The 17,063-nt window shown below is 48.8% G+C and overlaps 1 protein-coding gene across 1 annotated transcript in view; it reads right to left on the reverse strand.

Moving 5' to 3' along the window:
- Window positions 1-17,063, reverse strand: part of ANGPTL6 (angiopoietin like 6) — a 34,979-nt gene that overhangs the window by 13,810 nt on the left and 4,106 nt on the right. The window contains exon 2 of the mRNA XM_055003132.1: window positions 2,011-2,619. Coding sequence (XP_054859107.1) covers window positions 2,011-2,577 — 567 coding nt within the window. The 5' untranslated portion in view covers window positions 2,578-2,619. The remainder of the gene's footprint in view (window positions 1-2,010; window positions 2,620-17,063) is intronic.

The raw sequence follows: 17,063 nt of genomic DNA on the forward strand, positions 1-17,063 counted from the left end.
GTCTCAGTCACAGCTGATCTCCAGACTACGGACGTCAGTTCTCCCTGGAGGAAAGGGCAGTTTCAGGAGGCAGACGCTGTGCCATTACAACCCTGCTGGGCAACCTTCCCTCCCCAAACTCCATCCTCCCCAGGTCCCTCTCCCCAAATCTCCAGGAATTTCACAACCTGGAGCTGGTAACTTATCACAGGAGGCATGGAATTCATATTTCTGCCCCCAGAAGCCAAGATGGAGAGCAGGCACCAGATCTGGACATGTCAGGACATTTTGATCTCATCTATTTTTCTCATTCCCTGGAAAAAGTGACTATTCCAAGAAAATGGAGGAAAAGGCACGCCTACAGTGTGTGGCCAAGCAGAATCTTCAGGGGCTGCAGAGGTTCCAAGCTTTTAAGGGGAGGTCTTGTTTCTGGTTGGAGATTCAGGGCCAAGCTACAAGTGACGAAGGACACTTGCCTGGCAAGCAAACAGACTCCATGTGTATTCCTCCCTGTTCACTTGCCCTCCACTTGTGCTCCACTTGATTGAGTGGAGAGCAAGTGAATGGCAAGTGAACAGGGAGGAATACACGTGAGTCTGTTCACTTGCCAGGCAAGTGTCCTTCGTCACTTGTGGCTTGGCTCTCAGCCTGAACTGCTACCAACCGAGTGAATATGGAGCTGACAGTTTGCAAAAAGGGAAGCCCAGTAAAAACATCCAGCCCGCAGAGGCTCATGGGTCTTCCTGGATTCCAAAATGCTCTGGGAGATTTTAGGATTCCAAACAAAAGCTCTGTTGAGGTGCAGTGAGAAGCTCTTCAAAGCTATTGACAAAATTGCCCTTGGGTAGGAAGCCAGTCCTGTGTTTTGCCATGAACCAAGATGACCTAAACGGGGTTGGATGCTGGCAGAAAAATTACACTGAAGCCAACAGAGCATTTTCCACTGGAAAACTTACCGTGTGGTGGTGATAGCCCTGCAAAGCCTTATTTCTTCTGCTGCCATTTCATCAGCCACTTCATGACCCTGCTAGTTATTTAAGGTATCTCAACATCTGCTGACTCCTAAATCTGAACCTTTACTGTCTCAGAAAGAGACAATTCGCTGTGACACCTATGCAAAGTTTTTTGCTGATGTAATAACACAAAGACGCTGTGACCTGGATGCAGGCTGTAATACAGGCCAGGCAGAAGCAGTGCTTAATACATCATCTGGTCCGCTTATGGACCATTTTGACCCAGCTGCTGTGAAGGACAGGATCCTCGTTAGAAGTAACAAAACTCATTAGAAGTAACAAAAGCTGTATTAATAGAATTAACAAACTGGATAGGAAAAAGAAGCGAGCTCTAGAAGAGCTCTAAGAGAGCATTCTGCAGACAGTCAAGGAGGAAACGCCATATTAGAAAGAAAGTACTCCCCTTACAGTCCTGTCTAACTAGAGCTTGCGGCTGCCTGTAGGATCTGCTTCTCTTCTCCTTTGTACACAAGATGTTCTCAGGGCCGTATTATTCGTAAGGCTGACCAGGCCGAAGCCTGGGGGCCCTGCAGGGACTAGGGGGCTATCAATTTTTTTTGCTGAGGCACACCACCACATAATTACAATTAATTGATTCTCTTATATAACCTCTATTAATAAGATAATTAACTGCTTCCTTAGTGAAGTGAAACAAATGTCTCATATTAAAACAATTATATATTTTTAATAAATAATAAACATCGATTCACTTCAAAATATTACCGCATTAAACAAGTATACCCGCAAAATGTGTTTTCCTGAAGATTTCTACTTGTGCAAGAAAAATATTTTTTAAATTGTGAATAGAATTCTTCAGGAGACCCTCAAAATGGATATGGGGCTATGTACGGCAGTCTAGTACCTATCGTACCGAGGTCAGGCTGTCAGCTGTAGTGCGGTGAAAGAATGAAGTGCCGGAGGGGGCCCAAAATACCTGAAGGCCGAGGACTGGTGCAAGTTTCCCAGACCCTTCCCTTTACACCCAATTGCTGTCCCTCCCAATCCCCTCCGACAGTACCTGTGGTGGTCGCATCCTGCCACCGGCTCCTTGCTGGCAGTCCCTTTCCAGCCGGCTGATGAGGGCGCTCTGATTGTTGACCAGGGCGGCCAGGGCCTGGTATTTGCCCTCCAGTTGGCGGTAGCTGGTTGCGACTCGCAAGGCCTCGGCAGAAGCGTTGGCCACCTGCCCTTCGAGCTGGGAGGTCGGCACCGGCCGCTCTCGGCGCTGGAGGATCTCGTGGAGCAGCTGCGTGTACAGCTGGGTGACACGGGCATTGACGCTGCGGCTCTCCTTGCGCAGCGCCTTGACCTCGCTCACCACCGCTCCGTCCACCTCCACCAGCCGACGCAGTTCATCCATCTGGGCCTGCTGCCGATTCAGCTGATAGCGGAGTTCTTCCACCTCACTGCGGTTGGGGCCTGGAGGTTCGGGGGGAGGGCGCACGCTGCTCCAGCACACGGCCCCCGTGAACTTCTGCTGTGGCAAGACGAAGGTATACGTGCACCGAGGGCCAGTCAGAGGTTCAGGCCCGGGCAAAACTGGTCTGGCCAGGATTAGCAGCAGCATCAGGGGCAGAAATGCCATGATCTCGGGAGGAAAGACAGCAAGAGGGACTCCCCAGAGGACCTACAAAGTAGAGAAGCAACAGCCTCAGTGGCTACATAGCAGCAAGGAATGGAAGGAACACGTCTTATGGTCAAGACGCCAAATCAGTGGGTCTCAGTTTGTGGGCTGTGATCCAAAAGTGGTTGTGACTTTCTCACAAATGGGTCATCATGAGGCCAGGAGAGAGAAGGGGGGACAGGGAGAACTGGGAAGAGGGGGCTCTGGGGGGCTTGACGCAAATTTGGGTTTGCCTGTGCAAAATGTGCCAAATGGCCTTGTTGCCAAGTAATGGCTACATATTTATAAATGCTAAGCATGGAAACTAAAATATGAGCACATTCTCTGATAACTGATGAGGCATTCCTGCATTTTATGCTGGGGGGGGGATGGATGGAGGGTGGTGGCGAGAACCTTCCCCCCCCCTTGATCTTAACTTCCAGGTCAGTGTTTTTCAATAGGAGGAGCATCCAAAGATGCCATTCCCATCACATGCAAACAGAAATGGGAAGTTCCCCTTCCCTGATCATACCGTTGCACATGTAGACATAATCTAGGACGAATTTTACAAAGACCCCCCCTCTATTTCCTGCCTCGCTTAGAAGCCACTGCTGCAAGAAATTTAGCCACAGCCAAAGTAATGCCAGAATCAGTATCAGCTAGCTGCAAAGTCATAGAGTCTCTCTATGCAAGACATCTAAGAACCTCTCTATACAATACTTTTGACACGTGTTCTTCATGAGTTGGTAGACACAAGGTTAGCTGGGAAGCATAGTTTTAAAGGACAGAGCTGGCGGAGATCACTCCGGAGGGGACGGATTCCCTCATAGCCCTCCACTACCTCTGGTGTTTCCCCTTCCAGAGCCTTGGCTCTTCCAAGGCTCAGTTAATTCAAAGTTTTAAGCAGTGAGGGCGGCAGGATAAAAGCTCTAGAAGGGGAGGCAGTCCAGCATGCCAGAGGTGGCAGAGAGCTGTGAGAGAATCCATCCCCTCCAGAGCGATTTCTGCCAGCTCTGTCTTTCAAAATTACACTTCACAGCTAACATTACATCTCCCGACACTTGATGGGCACGCGCCCAGGCGTCTCATATAGAGAGACTCTTACACAAGTAAGATCAAGTGAAAAATCATATACTTGTTCTTCCCATTGTGGATAAACGTGCACTGCTAGGGAGACAGAGTACACTTGAATATAAGACCACACAGAAAGTGAGTCACTTGAGCGTCCCTGTGGAAGATGTCTTGTGTAGAGCAACTCCGAGAAACAAGGGGAACCTTAGAAGCTCTTGCCAGCTGTCTCCATGGATCTCTCAAAGGGGTGGCCAGCACCGAGTCAAAAAAAATATGAGATAAAGCTTCCATCACTCAGATGCACATAATCTGTCTGAATAGGGCAGTCCTCAGTATCTACCTGCCAAGCCAGGAGAGGGGAAAGCGTTTAGCTTTTAGTTCTCCTATGCAAGATTCTTGGTAGGATCGCCTGGCTGTTTCACTTTTCTGTACTAAAAACCCAAGGAGGGGGAACAATGTGAGGAGGGCCCCCAAATTCTTTCCCCCAAACTGTTCTTCTCTAGGATAATGCTTGGCTTGCTGTCTTCTTCCCTCTCTGCTCTGGGCAAGCCAAAGAGCAAAATGGAAGCTAGAGAACATTTTATTTCTCTCTCCCTCCCTCTCTTTCTAATTTGCCGCAAGGAGGTTGGCTTTTGGATCTCAGTCAAAGCTCCAGTTGTGATGAGGAGGTGAAACCCAGATCTCCTCCCAATCCCCTCTTTCCGCTTTACCCAGCTGTGCCCCCCCCCCACCAATTGCAAGCCAGAAAATAGATCCAGAGTCTTTATGGTTTGAATGTTAAAGAGATTCTCACAATTCACCAGACTGAAGGCCTCTTACCCAAATACCAGCTCCAGCTTTGTGGCTGCCAGAGGCCCTTAATAATATGCACTGGGAAATGGTTCCAGTTAACAAAACTAGAATTCTACAACTCGTATGGGATGTGCAGACACTTCGGCTGGAAATAGCTGACAGTTGTTGTTGTTGTTGTTCTTTAAAGCATTTGTGAGGGACTCAGATACAGTTCTTTTGCTTCACTGTCACTTCCAGTCAAACAGGTTTGACAGGTTTTCAAAACCTGCAAAACCGTGTTTACCTTATGGCCAGACTACACGTTTGAGTTTTTAAAGAGCTGGGTCTGGGTTCCCTGGAGCCAATTTGGGTTTCCTGCAGCCATGGACCAGCTGCAAGGAATGGCTTTTAAAAAACGAAAGAGAGCCCAAATTGAATCAGGATGCCATCATGGGGGCGGAAGGCCTCCCCTCCAAGCCATTTTCTGGCACCAAAATAAGACAGAGAATTATTTCCTTATTTTTTTCTGCTCTACATGCACCAAATAGTCAATATGGAGTGGCAAAAATGGGGGGGGGGAACTCCCCCTCCCTGGCACTGATTTTGCGCAGGGAAGATGACTTGGAGAGAAGGCAGCCAGGAGCCCTTTCTCCCTCTGAGCCTCCTTGGGCTCTCCTGTTTTGTTTTTGTTTTTTGCTTTAGAAGCCACTCCCCACAGCTATTGTGCGGCTGCAGGGAACTGAGCTGGGCCTGGGTGGCCAGACCCAAGCCTTTAAAAACCTGACTGGTAATTTGGCCCTTGGATGAAAGTGGGAGAAGTACAGACAAGCGAGCGTGCAATTCAGAGTCTCTTTACACGAGACATCTGACACATGAAGAACGCGTGGCGGGAGATGCAATGGTAGCCAGGAAGGGTAGTTTAAAAAGACAGAGCCGGCAGCAGGGCAAAGGCTTCGCTATACTCTGGAGCTGTGAAATGCCAGAAGGGAAACTTCAGCCCATAAGAACCTCTCCCGGTCCAAGCCCAGCTCCAGAAGGCAGCTCCAGCCCATTTCCATTCCTCCTTGCCCTCTGCCCCCCTCTGGTCTTTTAAAATCACACTTCCCGGGTAACATGGCATCTCCCTACACTTGACCAACATGCGCCGAGGCTTCTTGTGTGGAGAGAGACTCTCGCTGGAAACCAAAAATGGTCATCTGCCTCTAGCCTCCCCAGCAGTGGCAGAGATGAAGAGTCCTATCTGTTGAACCAGCAGCCTGACCCGGTCTTGCACCAGGGCCAAGCAGACCTGCCTCAGGCCCCTAGTTCTTTATTCTTCACAAGCCTGAGCGGTCTTGTGTCCCACCTTCCTCCTCCTCATACTGCTTGTGCTTCATCCTCGGCACACGCCTCGTCAGTTGGGTTCCAAGGTGTTGAGTACTTTCACTCCATTTCCTTCAGACAGTCCAAGAAAACACCGCACTGTCCGGGTGACAACTGGACACCTCACAACCCTGCCCACTGGGGATCCTCTTCCTTACCCCACAGCCTCGTCCCCACTCAGCTGGGTGTCACTCTGTGATCAAACCAAGCCTCCCAAGTGTCAGAGTGCTACAACCAGGTGATGTACAAGACTTCAGTCCACTGGAATGGCACAGAGATGTATTCCACCCCCCACCCCCCGACTGCTCATTATCGGTATTTGCTCAACTCGGGCACAGTTGGTGTGGGGGCGGGGGGGCGGGGTGGAATCTGGGGGTGCCCAAAGCTCCCCCCCCGCCAGTTGTCCCACACTACTCTATGGAGATTGCTCCAAAGATGTAGTAGCTGCATGTAAAGAAGGGGGGGGGGAGGAAGTTTTGATCCCACACGTCAAACGAGAGGGAAGACAGATGTAACATCAAACGAGAGGGAAGACAGATGTAACATCAAACGAGAGGGAAGACAGATGTAACATCAAACGAGAGGGAAGACAGATGTAACATTTTAGCCGACTCTCTCCCCTGCGGTGTGATTCCATTTCCCAAGCATGCTTTAAACACATCCACACCGAAAAATCTGAGCACTGGCTAAGCCGTTTCCCTTGCCTTTGTCCCCATTCTTCACCTGGCCTATTAGCGTGTTTAACAATACTTTTACAAAGTTATATATTCATCAAGCTATTAAACAAAATGCAAAAATGGTCACAACATTGTCATAAGGGGCTGGGGATGGGAGAAGGCGTGTTTGGTCCAGGGTCAAGCCAGTGGGCACCTTCGACAGCTTTAGTTGGTTCAGACTGAAGAATGCTGAACCAACATTTCTGACTTAGCCTTCAGGCACACACAAAAAGGAACTTTGGTACTGAATTCGTCATGGCTGCGTATTCTTAATGCAACTGCCTATAAAGGTCTGCCTTGACCTAGATAGCCCAGGTGAGCCTGATCTCACCAGATCTCAGGAGCTGAGCAGGGTCGGCCCTGGTTAGTAACTGGATGGGAGACCTCCAATGAAGACCAGGGTTGCAGAGGCAGGCAATGGCAAAACACCTCTGTTATTCTCCTGCCATGAAACCCCATCAGGGGTCGCTATAAGTCAACTGACTTGAGGGCACTCTCGACCACCATAAAGCTCTCTGTTTTCTCAACTTCTTGCCTGAGAATGCTCCACATGCTCTCCAAACATTGGGCACATGGCATGGGAAAAGCTGTAAACCCCAGCCCCCGGTGCCGCTGCTCAGCTCCAAGATGGCCCGCATGGTCCATCCACATTTCTGTCGCCCAGCTCCCAGGTGTTGGAGCTTCCCTTCTGTCCAGGGCTTTTTTTCTGGGAAAAGAGGTGGTGGAACTCAGTGGGTTGCTCTCCGAGAAAATGGTCACATGGCTGGTGGCCCCGCCCCCTGATCTCCAGACAGGGTAGTTGAGATTGCCCTCCTCAACTCCCCTCTGTCTGGAGATCAGGGGGCGGGGCCACCAGCCATGTGACCATTTTCAAGAAGTGCCGGAACTCCATTCCCCCGCATTCCTGCTGAAAAAAAGCCCTGCTTCTGCCTATTGGAGGGAGTGCACATCTCTTCCCAGGATGCTCCAGGTAGGATCGCAGATGGACACTGCAGCCCACTTTGGACCTAGTCAGGGAGGTGTCAAGAGGTGGAAGCCACACCCTTGTCTCCTCCCATATGCCTCCCACTAATTTGATGCCCCTAAGCAACCAATTGGGTCACTTGGGTGACAAACTGGTCTCGCTGTCACGGACACTGAAGTGTTTTCCAGCTTCCCTTGTGCTTTTGTATCATCTAACGAGAGAATATGTCAGGATTCTTTTTTTTGTAAATGTGCAACCAGACACAAAATATGCAGTTCCAGGGGGGAAAATGTGCCGTTCCAAAAGAAGCTTTGCGCTGTTCAGAAATCCATGTAACGTGGAAGTTGTACTGTTAGCTTGAACATAACACTCTTCTGCATTAGTTCTCTCAAATTCCCTCTGGTGAGGATTTTCTCCTACTTTCTGTCAACTTTGAGTCATAGAATGTGACTCTCCACAGCAAAGCATGTGTGCACAACCCAGGAAATGCACCGGTATGTTAGCAGCACACACTATTCACGTGAATTACAATCACCCCTGTGCAGATCCAAATCAAAATACACAGCAACCAATACAGGCCACACATTTTCCTTAGAAGACCACAGTAAGCAAAGTGTTACATGAGAAAATTTCCTGACTATCGGTCACTGCAAGCAGGCACTGAAAGGAGCTCTATGAGAAGCAAACACATTGAAAAGCGAGAGATGCTTGTTTTGCCGTCTCCAGACTTGGCCAGACACAGAGCAATGTCTCCCGGGGCGTGTGTGTTTTGAGAAGAACAAGGGATGTGCCCTCGGATGGAGGGCTCCTGGTTCTTCTATAAACATAATCCATTCCCAGGCCCCCTGGGCAGGGCCATATGGGAATTATCTATCATTGCTTCTGTGAAGTCCTTACAACATTCCCACGCTGGCTCGCTGAAGGAGGGACAGAAGTGGGGGAGGTAAGGGTGAAATCCCCAAAGCAGGAATCCGTTTCTTTTAAGGGAACTATTTCTTCTTCTAGATTCAGCCAACCTGATCAAGGAAGGAGAGGAAATCTTCCATGGCTGTAATCATACTTCCGTATCAGTCCCCTCACCTCCCAAGCAAAACAACATATTTAAATGTTTCTTTAAATTAAAATATTTATAAGCTCACATTTCTCCCAGCAAACTGGAACTCCCAGGGGGTTCGCCACACACCAATAGGAAGTCTCCCCCCCCCCAACATGTGCTTTCAAGAAAAACAGGGAGCCAATTTGCTTACAAATGACAGTTATGCGTACTAATAAATCCTTCTCTCACAGGGATAATCCCACATCCAGGGATGTTTTCCCCTCAGATAAATATAGGAAGTTAAAACAACGAAGAGTCAGCAAAACACACACACCTATAAACTCTCTACTCTAAAATAATCAGATTCCACTTTCCTTACAGAATATATCCTGGAAACAAAGAAAAAGTCAAACCACGGTTATTTTAGCTGTTTGTATAGGTTTGGATATGAAAAATCGAGATTGGTTCCCTACTCAGCTACGAAGGAGACTAACCGAATCCCTCCTCTTTCGGTGAACTTCCCTCTTAGGATTGTTGTGAGGGGTGAAACACAGCTGGGAAGGAAGTCTTTTGTGAGTCTGAGCACCTCTGCCTCCACTGTCCTCCCTTTCTTCACAATCCAGAGTTGCGAACCGATGCCAAGGGTCCTAAGATACAGTGACACATGCAAACTTACTTTTTCTTCCTCTGTTTTACACACAACTGAACAGAAGGAAAAGGGAATAAAAATAGCTGCCTTAATAACTGCATTTGTTCTATATATAGAAAAGAACTGGCAAGTTTCCCGAAGGCTTCTGTGTTACTTGGGAGTTTCTTTTCCCCTGCAGTCCAGTCAAATGTCTCTCCAGCCTTACCTGTGGATGGACTCCAGTTGGTCCAGAGATTGCCTCGTCCCTTCCTCCAGTCAACCCACTTGAACCTGCTTCCTTCCCAGAGCTAGGGAGAAAGACAGACCCAAAGTCCGGGCTCCCAAACTCTCTCTCTCTCTAGACCTTCATCCCTGCCTCTCTCTTCCATCAGGCATCATCACTCCACTGCCAGGAAAAAGTGTTAAATTCCTTGAGCTGCTCGCTGCAGCCCATCCAGAGAATACTTCCAACGTCCTCCAAAGGCAGCTTCAGAACTGTTTATAATGAAAAGAATTAACTGCATTAGATGCGATCTGTCTCTTCTCCCACAGTGTGTGTCTCGCATGCCGACATGAAGGATTTACAGCGAAATCCTAAAAAGAGTTACACCAGTCTAAGCCTAAGGGCCAAGCTAGGAGTGACGAGTTACACTTGAATGGCAAGTGAACGGACTGCCCTGAATGTTCAGGGCAGATGAAAAATCTAGGACTCAAAGGCATCTTCAGACATTATAATTAAGTACATACCCAAGCATTCTTTTAGAATATATCTAAGATCGCGTGGAGCGCAAGTGGACAGGGAGGAATACACGTGAGTCTGTCCACTTGCCATTCGACACTTCTTACTTGACCCAAGTCTTTTTAGGATTTCTCTGTTAGTCAGCGTGCCACAATCACATCTTGTCATAATTGTCCTGGGCTTGGAGTGTGTGAGAGAAAGTCGATCAAGCATCAGTGCCGCCTCGATGGGTGGGCGGAAGATGGGGGGAGATTATGTGGTCACTTTTTAAAAAGCCAGGAAAGGTCCTGGAAAAAAGCAAGCAAATCGGGCTGTGGGCTAATAATTGCAAAGGGATAACCATATTCGTCCGTAAAGAATAACAATTATTGCTATAAAATGCCGTCAATTCACTACTGACTTATGGTTACCCCAAGGAGTTTTTAAGGAAACAAACAGAGGTGGTCTGCCCCTGCTTTCCCTGGAAAGTTATCCTTAGTGATCGTCATTCAAGTACTAACTAGGGCCACCCTCACTTAATTTCCAAGTGCTGATGAGGTCAGGTTAATCTGGGCTATTCAGGCTGCTGTAGTAGAAAAGCAAAAACAAACCCTTTAAAGCCTAACAATATTTATTTACATATGAGCTTTCATGAGTCACAGCTCACTTCTTCAGAGAGTGAGGTGGGCAGCTGTGCTGGTCTGCAGTAAAACAGCAGGATTTTCGTCCACTTGTCTGAAGGGAGCTCTGCCTCTTGAAGCTTGCACTCTGAAATAGGGGTGTGCATGCTGAAAATATTTGGATTTCCTGCTTCAGCAGGAAAACCATTCGGAAATATCCAAAACCTGAAGCAGCTTGCAGCTTCGGATTCGGGTATTTTAATCACTTCAGAATGCTCTGTAAAGATTCGGAGCATTCCAAAGTGATTCAGGGGGCTGGGTTTTCTCCCAGCAACCCCACCCACCCCCACTCCCAAACCCCCACTTAGCCCCCCTCTCTATCAGTTGATAGTTTAAAGGGCCAGCCCCCCCCCACTTACCTTTGCTCTGCTGAGGTGATGTAGGCTTATGCCTGCATCCCTGCCACCTCCTTCGCCTGCTGGTGTCGGGGCCGAGGATTTCCTCGGCCCCAACACTGGCGGGGGAACAGAGCGCCTGGCAGGGACGTGCAGGCTTATGCCTGCATCCCTGCCGCCTCCTTTGCCTGCCACTGACAGGGCTGAGGAGTTCCCTGGCCCCAACAGCAGCGCCAGCACTAAGCTGCTCATTGGGGAAGGCCCGACAAGCAGCTGATTCAGGCATTTAAACGCCCCTTTCCCTGCTGCTCACAGCAGCAGGGAAACAGTCATTTAAATTGACCCGAAGCTTCCCGAAACATTACGAATGCTTTGGGAAGCTTTGCTTCGGGATTTCCAAATTGGGGCCAGCATGCCGATCGGGTCCGATTCAGGTATTTTACCTGAATCGGATTCTAGAAGTGCACACCCCTACTCTGAAAATCTTGTTGGTCTCTAAAGTGCTACTGGATAAAAATCCTGCTGTTCTTCAGATAACAGCCATGGGGCAGAAGAAGCTCTAAAGTGGTCTTTCCTCTCGAAAAATCTTTCCTAAATTTTCCAATCTCATTTTAGTAAAACAAGTCTCTAGTCTAGCTGGTAATTTCCCGAAGAGTAAATCTGCACCTTCTCCCCCAGTATTCTGGCCAAGGGGTGCAAAGGGGGCGAGATGATAGAAAAGACTTGGGCTGGGAGTCAGTGAGACCCAGGGGCATATGCAAAAGCCTTCTGTGCTGGCACACAGCCAGTTTTCCCTTCCAGCCACCAGCCTCGCTCAGGCAGCCTCTGGATTCCATGAGTGGTGACTGTTCCCAGCATTATCCTTTTCAGCTTTGTATTTGCTCAGTGTTGCATCTGTATGCCAAAAAGTTGGCTGCTGAAACTAATGTGTGCAGATGTGTCATAGGGTATCAACAGGCAGTAAACATTTTTAAAACTCCCCTGACATTACCTGCTAGCAGGCTCCCCTCTTCTTCCTCCCTTGTCCCAACTTCCTATCAATTTGTCCGAAGTGTGTGGGTCATGCGTGTCTGTGGATACATGCACATGCTGGACTGTGCTGAGATGAGAGTGAATCCTCACTCTTTCTTTTTCCTGCTGAGAGTTTTGAACAAATAAAAATGGCAGCGTGCCCAAGAAATGGTGGCACATCACTCCCCGTGTCATCAACTGGCTCTTGGATTGCTCTTCCAGCCAGTTGCATCAAGAGCATCTCTAAGATTCCAAAATGCAGCTGAGATTTTTTTTTAAAAAAAATCACTTTAATTGCCATAGACCATAACTCAAACCTGGGAGGATCTCGTGGGAAAAACCGGAGTACTGTGTTTTGGCAGCCATCATCTGGACTTTCTTCGTCGTAACTGAACGAATGAGATAAGTCTAGAGCACATGAGCTGTCTTATGCTGAATCAAATTCCTATCTGTTAAGACAGATGCCTGGGGCAGGTGGTGGTGATCCTCTCTGGCCCTGCGCGATGTCACTTCATGACATCATCATGCAAGAGCGCCCCCTCACCCGGGAGTGCCTCTGTGGTTCGGGACGCTCCCCACCCCTTACCGCTTCGCTGCAGCTGCCCGCAACACCTCTGGGGGCCAAGCTGACAGCAGCGGCACGGGCAGCTGCAACCAAGAGGTAAGGGGTGGGCGAGTGGGGAGGTGGGCTGCCTGCCTCCCCGCTTGCCTTTCTGCCTGTTTCGCTGCCCGAGCACCCAGCTAGCTGGGCGCCGAGGCGGGTGGCAGTGGCGAAGGGGCGCTCCTGGGGGGGGGCATGGACGTGACACCCCCTCAAAATTTTGCGTGAAGGGAGGCCGCCCCCTGGCCCCTCCCATGCTACGTCTCTGGGCCCCACATCAAATAAGCAACAATTGTACATTGTTCTTTGAAAAGAGTACAGTCTTAGATATTCGGCAGTCCTATACTGGTTTTATACTATTCAACTGTCCAGTCTCTCGACAAATGATCACATTCAGTACTTGCTCTGTACAGGAGATCCCCCTGACAGAACTGCCACCCCCAGGATTTTCTGCAGAGAAGTAATGCCTTACCCCAGGGCTTTTTTTCAGGGGGAAAGCGGGGGAACGGAGTTCCGGCACCTCTTGAAAACGGTCACATGGCTGGTGGCCCCGCCCCCTGATCTCCAGACAGGGGGGGAGTTGAGATTGCCCTCCGCGCCGCTCAGCTGCTCGGAGGGCAATCTCAACTCCCCTCTGTCTGGAGATCAGGGGGCGGGGCCACCGGCCATGTAACCATTTTCTCCAAGGGCAACCCACTGAGTTTCACCACCTCTTTCCCCAGAAAAAAAGCCCTGGGGCAGCACCCATTTAACTCAGGAGTTTCCTGGAGTAAGAACCCTTGTCCAAACAAATTAGAAACTTGGTCCAATTAAGGAGGGAGCTTTTGGCACTCACAGGGCTGGAATGGCTGACGGGGCTGGGAAATGAAAAATCCAGCAACGAGTGACTTAATTTACCAAATAGTTTTTCCAGGCTCTTGCTAAAGTTATCCTGCCCCTGCACTGGCCTCTCTGAGGGCATGCCAACATTGTGGTGTTATTGGTACCAGAACATCATTTCCAGTCTTGGCAAGCTGCACTGCGACTGGGGAAATTCCCATTAATCCAGAGAGCAGGCCAGGAGACTTGTGAGTTCAGTGCAGGTGGCACAGCTTACAAGCTTACCCAGGTGAGTCCTGCTCACAGAGGTAGCCTTATCATAAAGGAAGGTGAAGCAAAATAGTAAAGAATCCAGTAGCACCTTTAAGACGAACCAACTTTATGGTTGCATCTGACGAAGAGAGCTGTGGCTCTCAAAAGCTTATGCAACAATAAAGTTGCATCTGACGAAGAGAGCTGTGGCTCTCGAAAGCTTATGTGACAATACAGTTGGTTAGTCTTAAAGGTGCTACTGGACTCTTTACTATTTTGCTACTGCAGACTAACACGGCTAACTCCTCTGGATCTATGCCCACTAATGAAGAAACCCCATTCACAAGACTGGTACCCAGCCCCACAAAAAGTGCCTTAAAGTAAATCAACAATGGCAGAATCTGAAAACAGCTATACATTCCTAGGTAGCCAGTAAAGAGTCCAGTCGCACCTTTAAGACTAACCAACTTTATGGTAGCATAAGCTTTCGAGAGCCACAGCTCTCTTTGTCTGATGAAGAAGTAGATTTTTAGCACTATCAAAAGTGCCCAAGTGGGAAAGGCACACAAATCTGACGCATGGGGCGCAACCCACTGGAAAAGTCCCATTTACAAACCCCATTGAATGGAATGGGAATGGCATGAGAGGGCTTGGGTTTGGGCCCGAAACTTTTCAATATTTTTATCAATAATCTGGAGGAAGGGGTGAATGAGCGACTCATTAAATTTGCCGATGATACCAAATTGGGAGGAGTGGCAAACACCCAAGAAGATAGAGTTAAAATTCAACAAGCCCTGAACACACTGGAGAAGTGGGCAGTTGTGAACAGGATGCAATTCAACATAGATAAGTGCACACAATTACATCTGGGCCACAAAAATGCAACGCACAGATACAGGATGGGGGATACCCTTCTGGACAGTAGTATATGCAAAAGGGATCTTGGGGTAAGAGTGGACTGTAAACTGAATATGAGCAGTCAGTGTGATGCGGTGGCAAAATAGGCCAATTCAATCTTGGGATGTATCAAAGGGGCCATAGCATCGAAATCGCAGGAGGTCATAGCCCCTCTCTATACTGCCTTGGTCAGGCCACACCTGGAGTACTGCATGCAGTTCTGGAGGCCCCACTTCAAAAAGGAGGTGGACAAAATCGAGAGGGTGCAGAGGAGAGCGACGAGGATGATCAGGGGTCTGGAGACTGAGCCCTACGAGGAAAGGCTGAGGGCCTTGGGAATGTTTAGTTTGGAGAAGAGGAGGTTGAGGGGGGACATGATTGCTCTCTTTAAATATTTGAAAGGCTGTCGTTTGGAGGAGGGCAGGGAGCTGTTCCAGTTGGCAGCAGAGGATAGGACCCGAAGCAATGGGCTTAAATTACAAGCAGAAAGGTACCAGCTTGATCTTAGGAAAAACTTTTTCACAGTCAGAGTAGTTCAAAGGTGGAATCAGCTGCCTAGGGAGGTGGTGAGCTCCCCCTCACTGGCAGTTTTCAAGAAGAGGCTGGATGAATACTTGTCAGGGATGCTTTAGGCTCATCCTGCACTGGGCAGGGGGTTGGACTAGAAGGTCTGTGTGGCCCCTTCCAGCTCTGTGATTCTGTGATTCTGCAGCAGTTACTGTGGGAGCAAAGTTCCTGTTAGTGGGGCTTGCACAGGGAAAAGACCTGATGGAGCAGGCGGTGCCCCCGTGTTTGTTAGGACTTAAGAGGCCCTCGAGCTGAGGGGAGTGCAGAGGGCATCCAGCATGCCCCTCTGCAAAGTGCAAGAAATCTCATGCCTGCAAGTGGGGGGGGGAGCCCTCCTCCTCCTCCTCCTCCTGCTAGAGAACCGGTTCCGTCACTGAACCACTCCTGTCGCGAGGATGTCTTGGACAGAAATTGTGCCCAAACAGCAAGGTGCCCGATGGCATTTGGTACTTGACATCCAAGACTGTGCAAAAAAGTGCATTTAATTGGCACTTAAGGTAGAAGATGAACTCTTGCCTGTCACCTGTGTGAAAAGCAGAATTGTGGACTGTTGGAAGAAGAGGATTCAGCGCTGTCCCTTTCCTCAGGTTTCAGAAGGGGACAAACCAGAGAGTTAGAAAGGCAGAAGGCATTCTGTTTACTGTTTACTGCTCTGACTATCCCTTTGATATGCAGATTGCTATTCTCAGGATTTCCTTCCTCCCTTTCACTTCTTCTCTTCCTTGCTTTATTCCAGGCAACATCTCTCTCCTTTCCTCCCTCAATGTTGCAAGCATGAATGCAGGACTTGCCCGAGCATCCATGCACATCCTTAAACTAGATAGGTAGATAGGATCTCTCTTCCTTTCCTATCAGAGTGTGGAGTTCCTACAATAAAGATCTCTTATTCCCTTTCTAAGTATAAGCAAGTGTATGATTTGTTATTTTCATTCCTGCACAATGTCAGGATGTCAATTCTCTAGCCAGAGTAACGCCATATTAACTTGTGTTATAATCAGTAGTTGTCTAGTTTTCCTCCCTCCAGGCCCAGGTGTCGACCAGGCCACTCATATCCATGGGAGCAAAGAGCCTTATCTATCCAGTGCAGCCAACGACCTTGATGTTCCCGTCTTCTCATGCCTTCGCAGACAGGACTAGGGGGGAGGCTGGGAATGGGTGTTTGAAGTGTTGTAACTTTCCTTTTACATGCCATTCTCAACAAAGCTTTCGTTCAGCCAAGGGCCTCATCAGCCTTTGGGTTATGGACACCTGTATCCTGAGCATAGTCTTTCAATAAACCTTTTGGAACCAAGAAACCTTGTGCTTCTTGCAAGAGGGGGGGGAGACGAACTCTAGATAACTGGGATTCCGTAGTCTGACATACACACACCAGCCAGCAGAACCAGCTCATAACCACCTATAATTCACTGCTAACAATAAACTCTGCCAATGGCCCAAACATGGAATCCTTTAATTAGGTTTCTAGGACCAACATACGATTTATTTATCATGAACACATATACACTGTTTTGGAGCATGTTCTGTTTGTGGTGAGTTTTGCTGACTGTGGGGTGGGTGTGTCACTTCCACACACAGAAGGAGCTTTTCCTGCTAACAGAGTGACTTCTTTTTCTTCTGTAGCTCACAAATGAATCAACGTACACATGAGCACCAACATTCTTCCAGCTGGAGGGCACTTCCTGGACATGGACAACACACTATCTATCACAGGGGCCCCTGACCTTTTTGAGCCAGCAGGCACATTTGGAATTTTGGCTCAGAGTTGTGGACACAGCAACAATATGGCTGCCACAAAATGGCTGCTGCAGGAGGGAAAGTCAGCTACAAAATGGCTGGCACGGATTACCTTCACTCACACAGTGAAGAAGATCTTTGTGCTGTGGAAGCAGTTCCTGCCAAAGCAATGTTTTTAAAAATCTTCATAGACAATAAATACTCCAATGGCCAATCAGCAACCATGCTTTGCAAAAGCTCCACCTGGCCCCACCCACATTCTAAAAACACTTGGTGGGTGCCAGGAAAGGTGTCTGTGGGCACCAC

The sequence above is a fragment of the Eublepharis macularius genome, chromosome 19 (genome assembly GCF_028583425.1).
Source record: "Eublepharis macularius isolate TG4126 chromosome 19, MPM_Emac_v1.0, whole genome shotgun sequence".
Classification (NCBI taxonomy): Eukaryota; Metazoa; Chordata; class Lepidosauria; order Squamata; family Eublepharidae; genus Eublepharis; species Eublepharis macularius.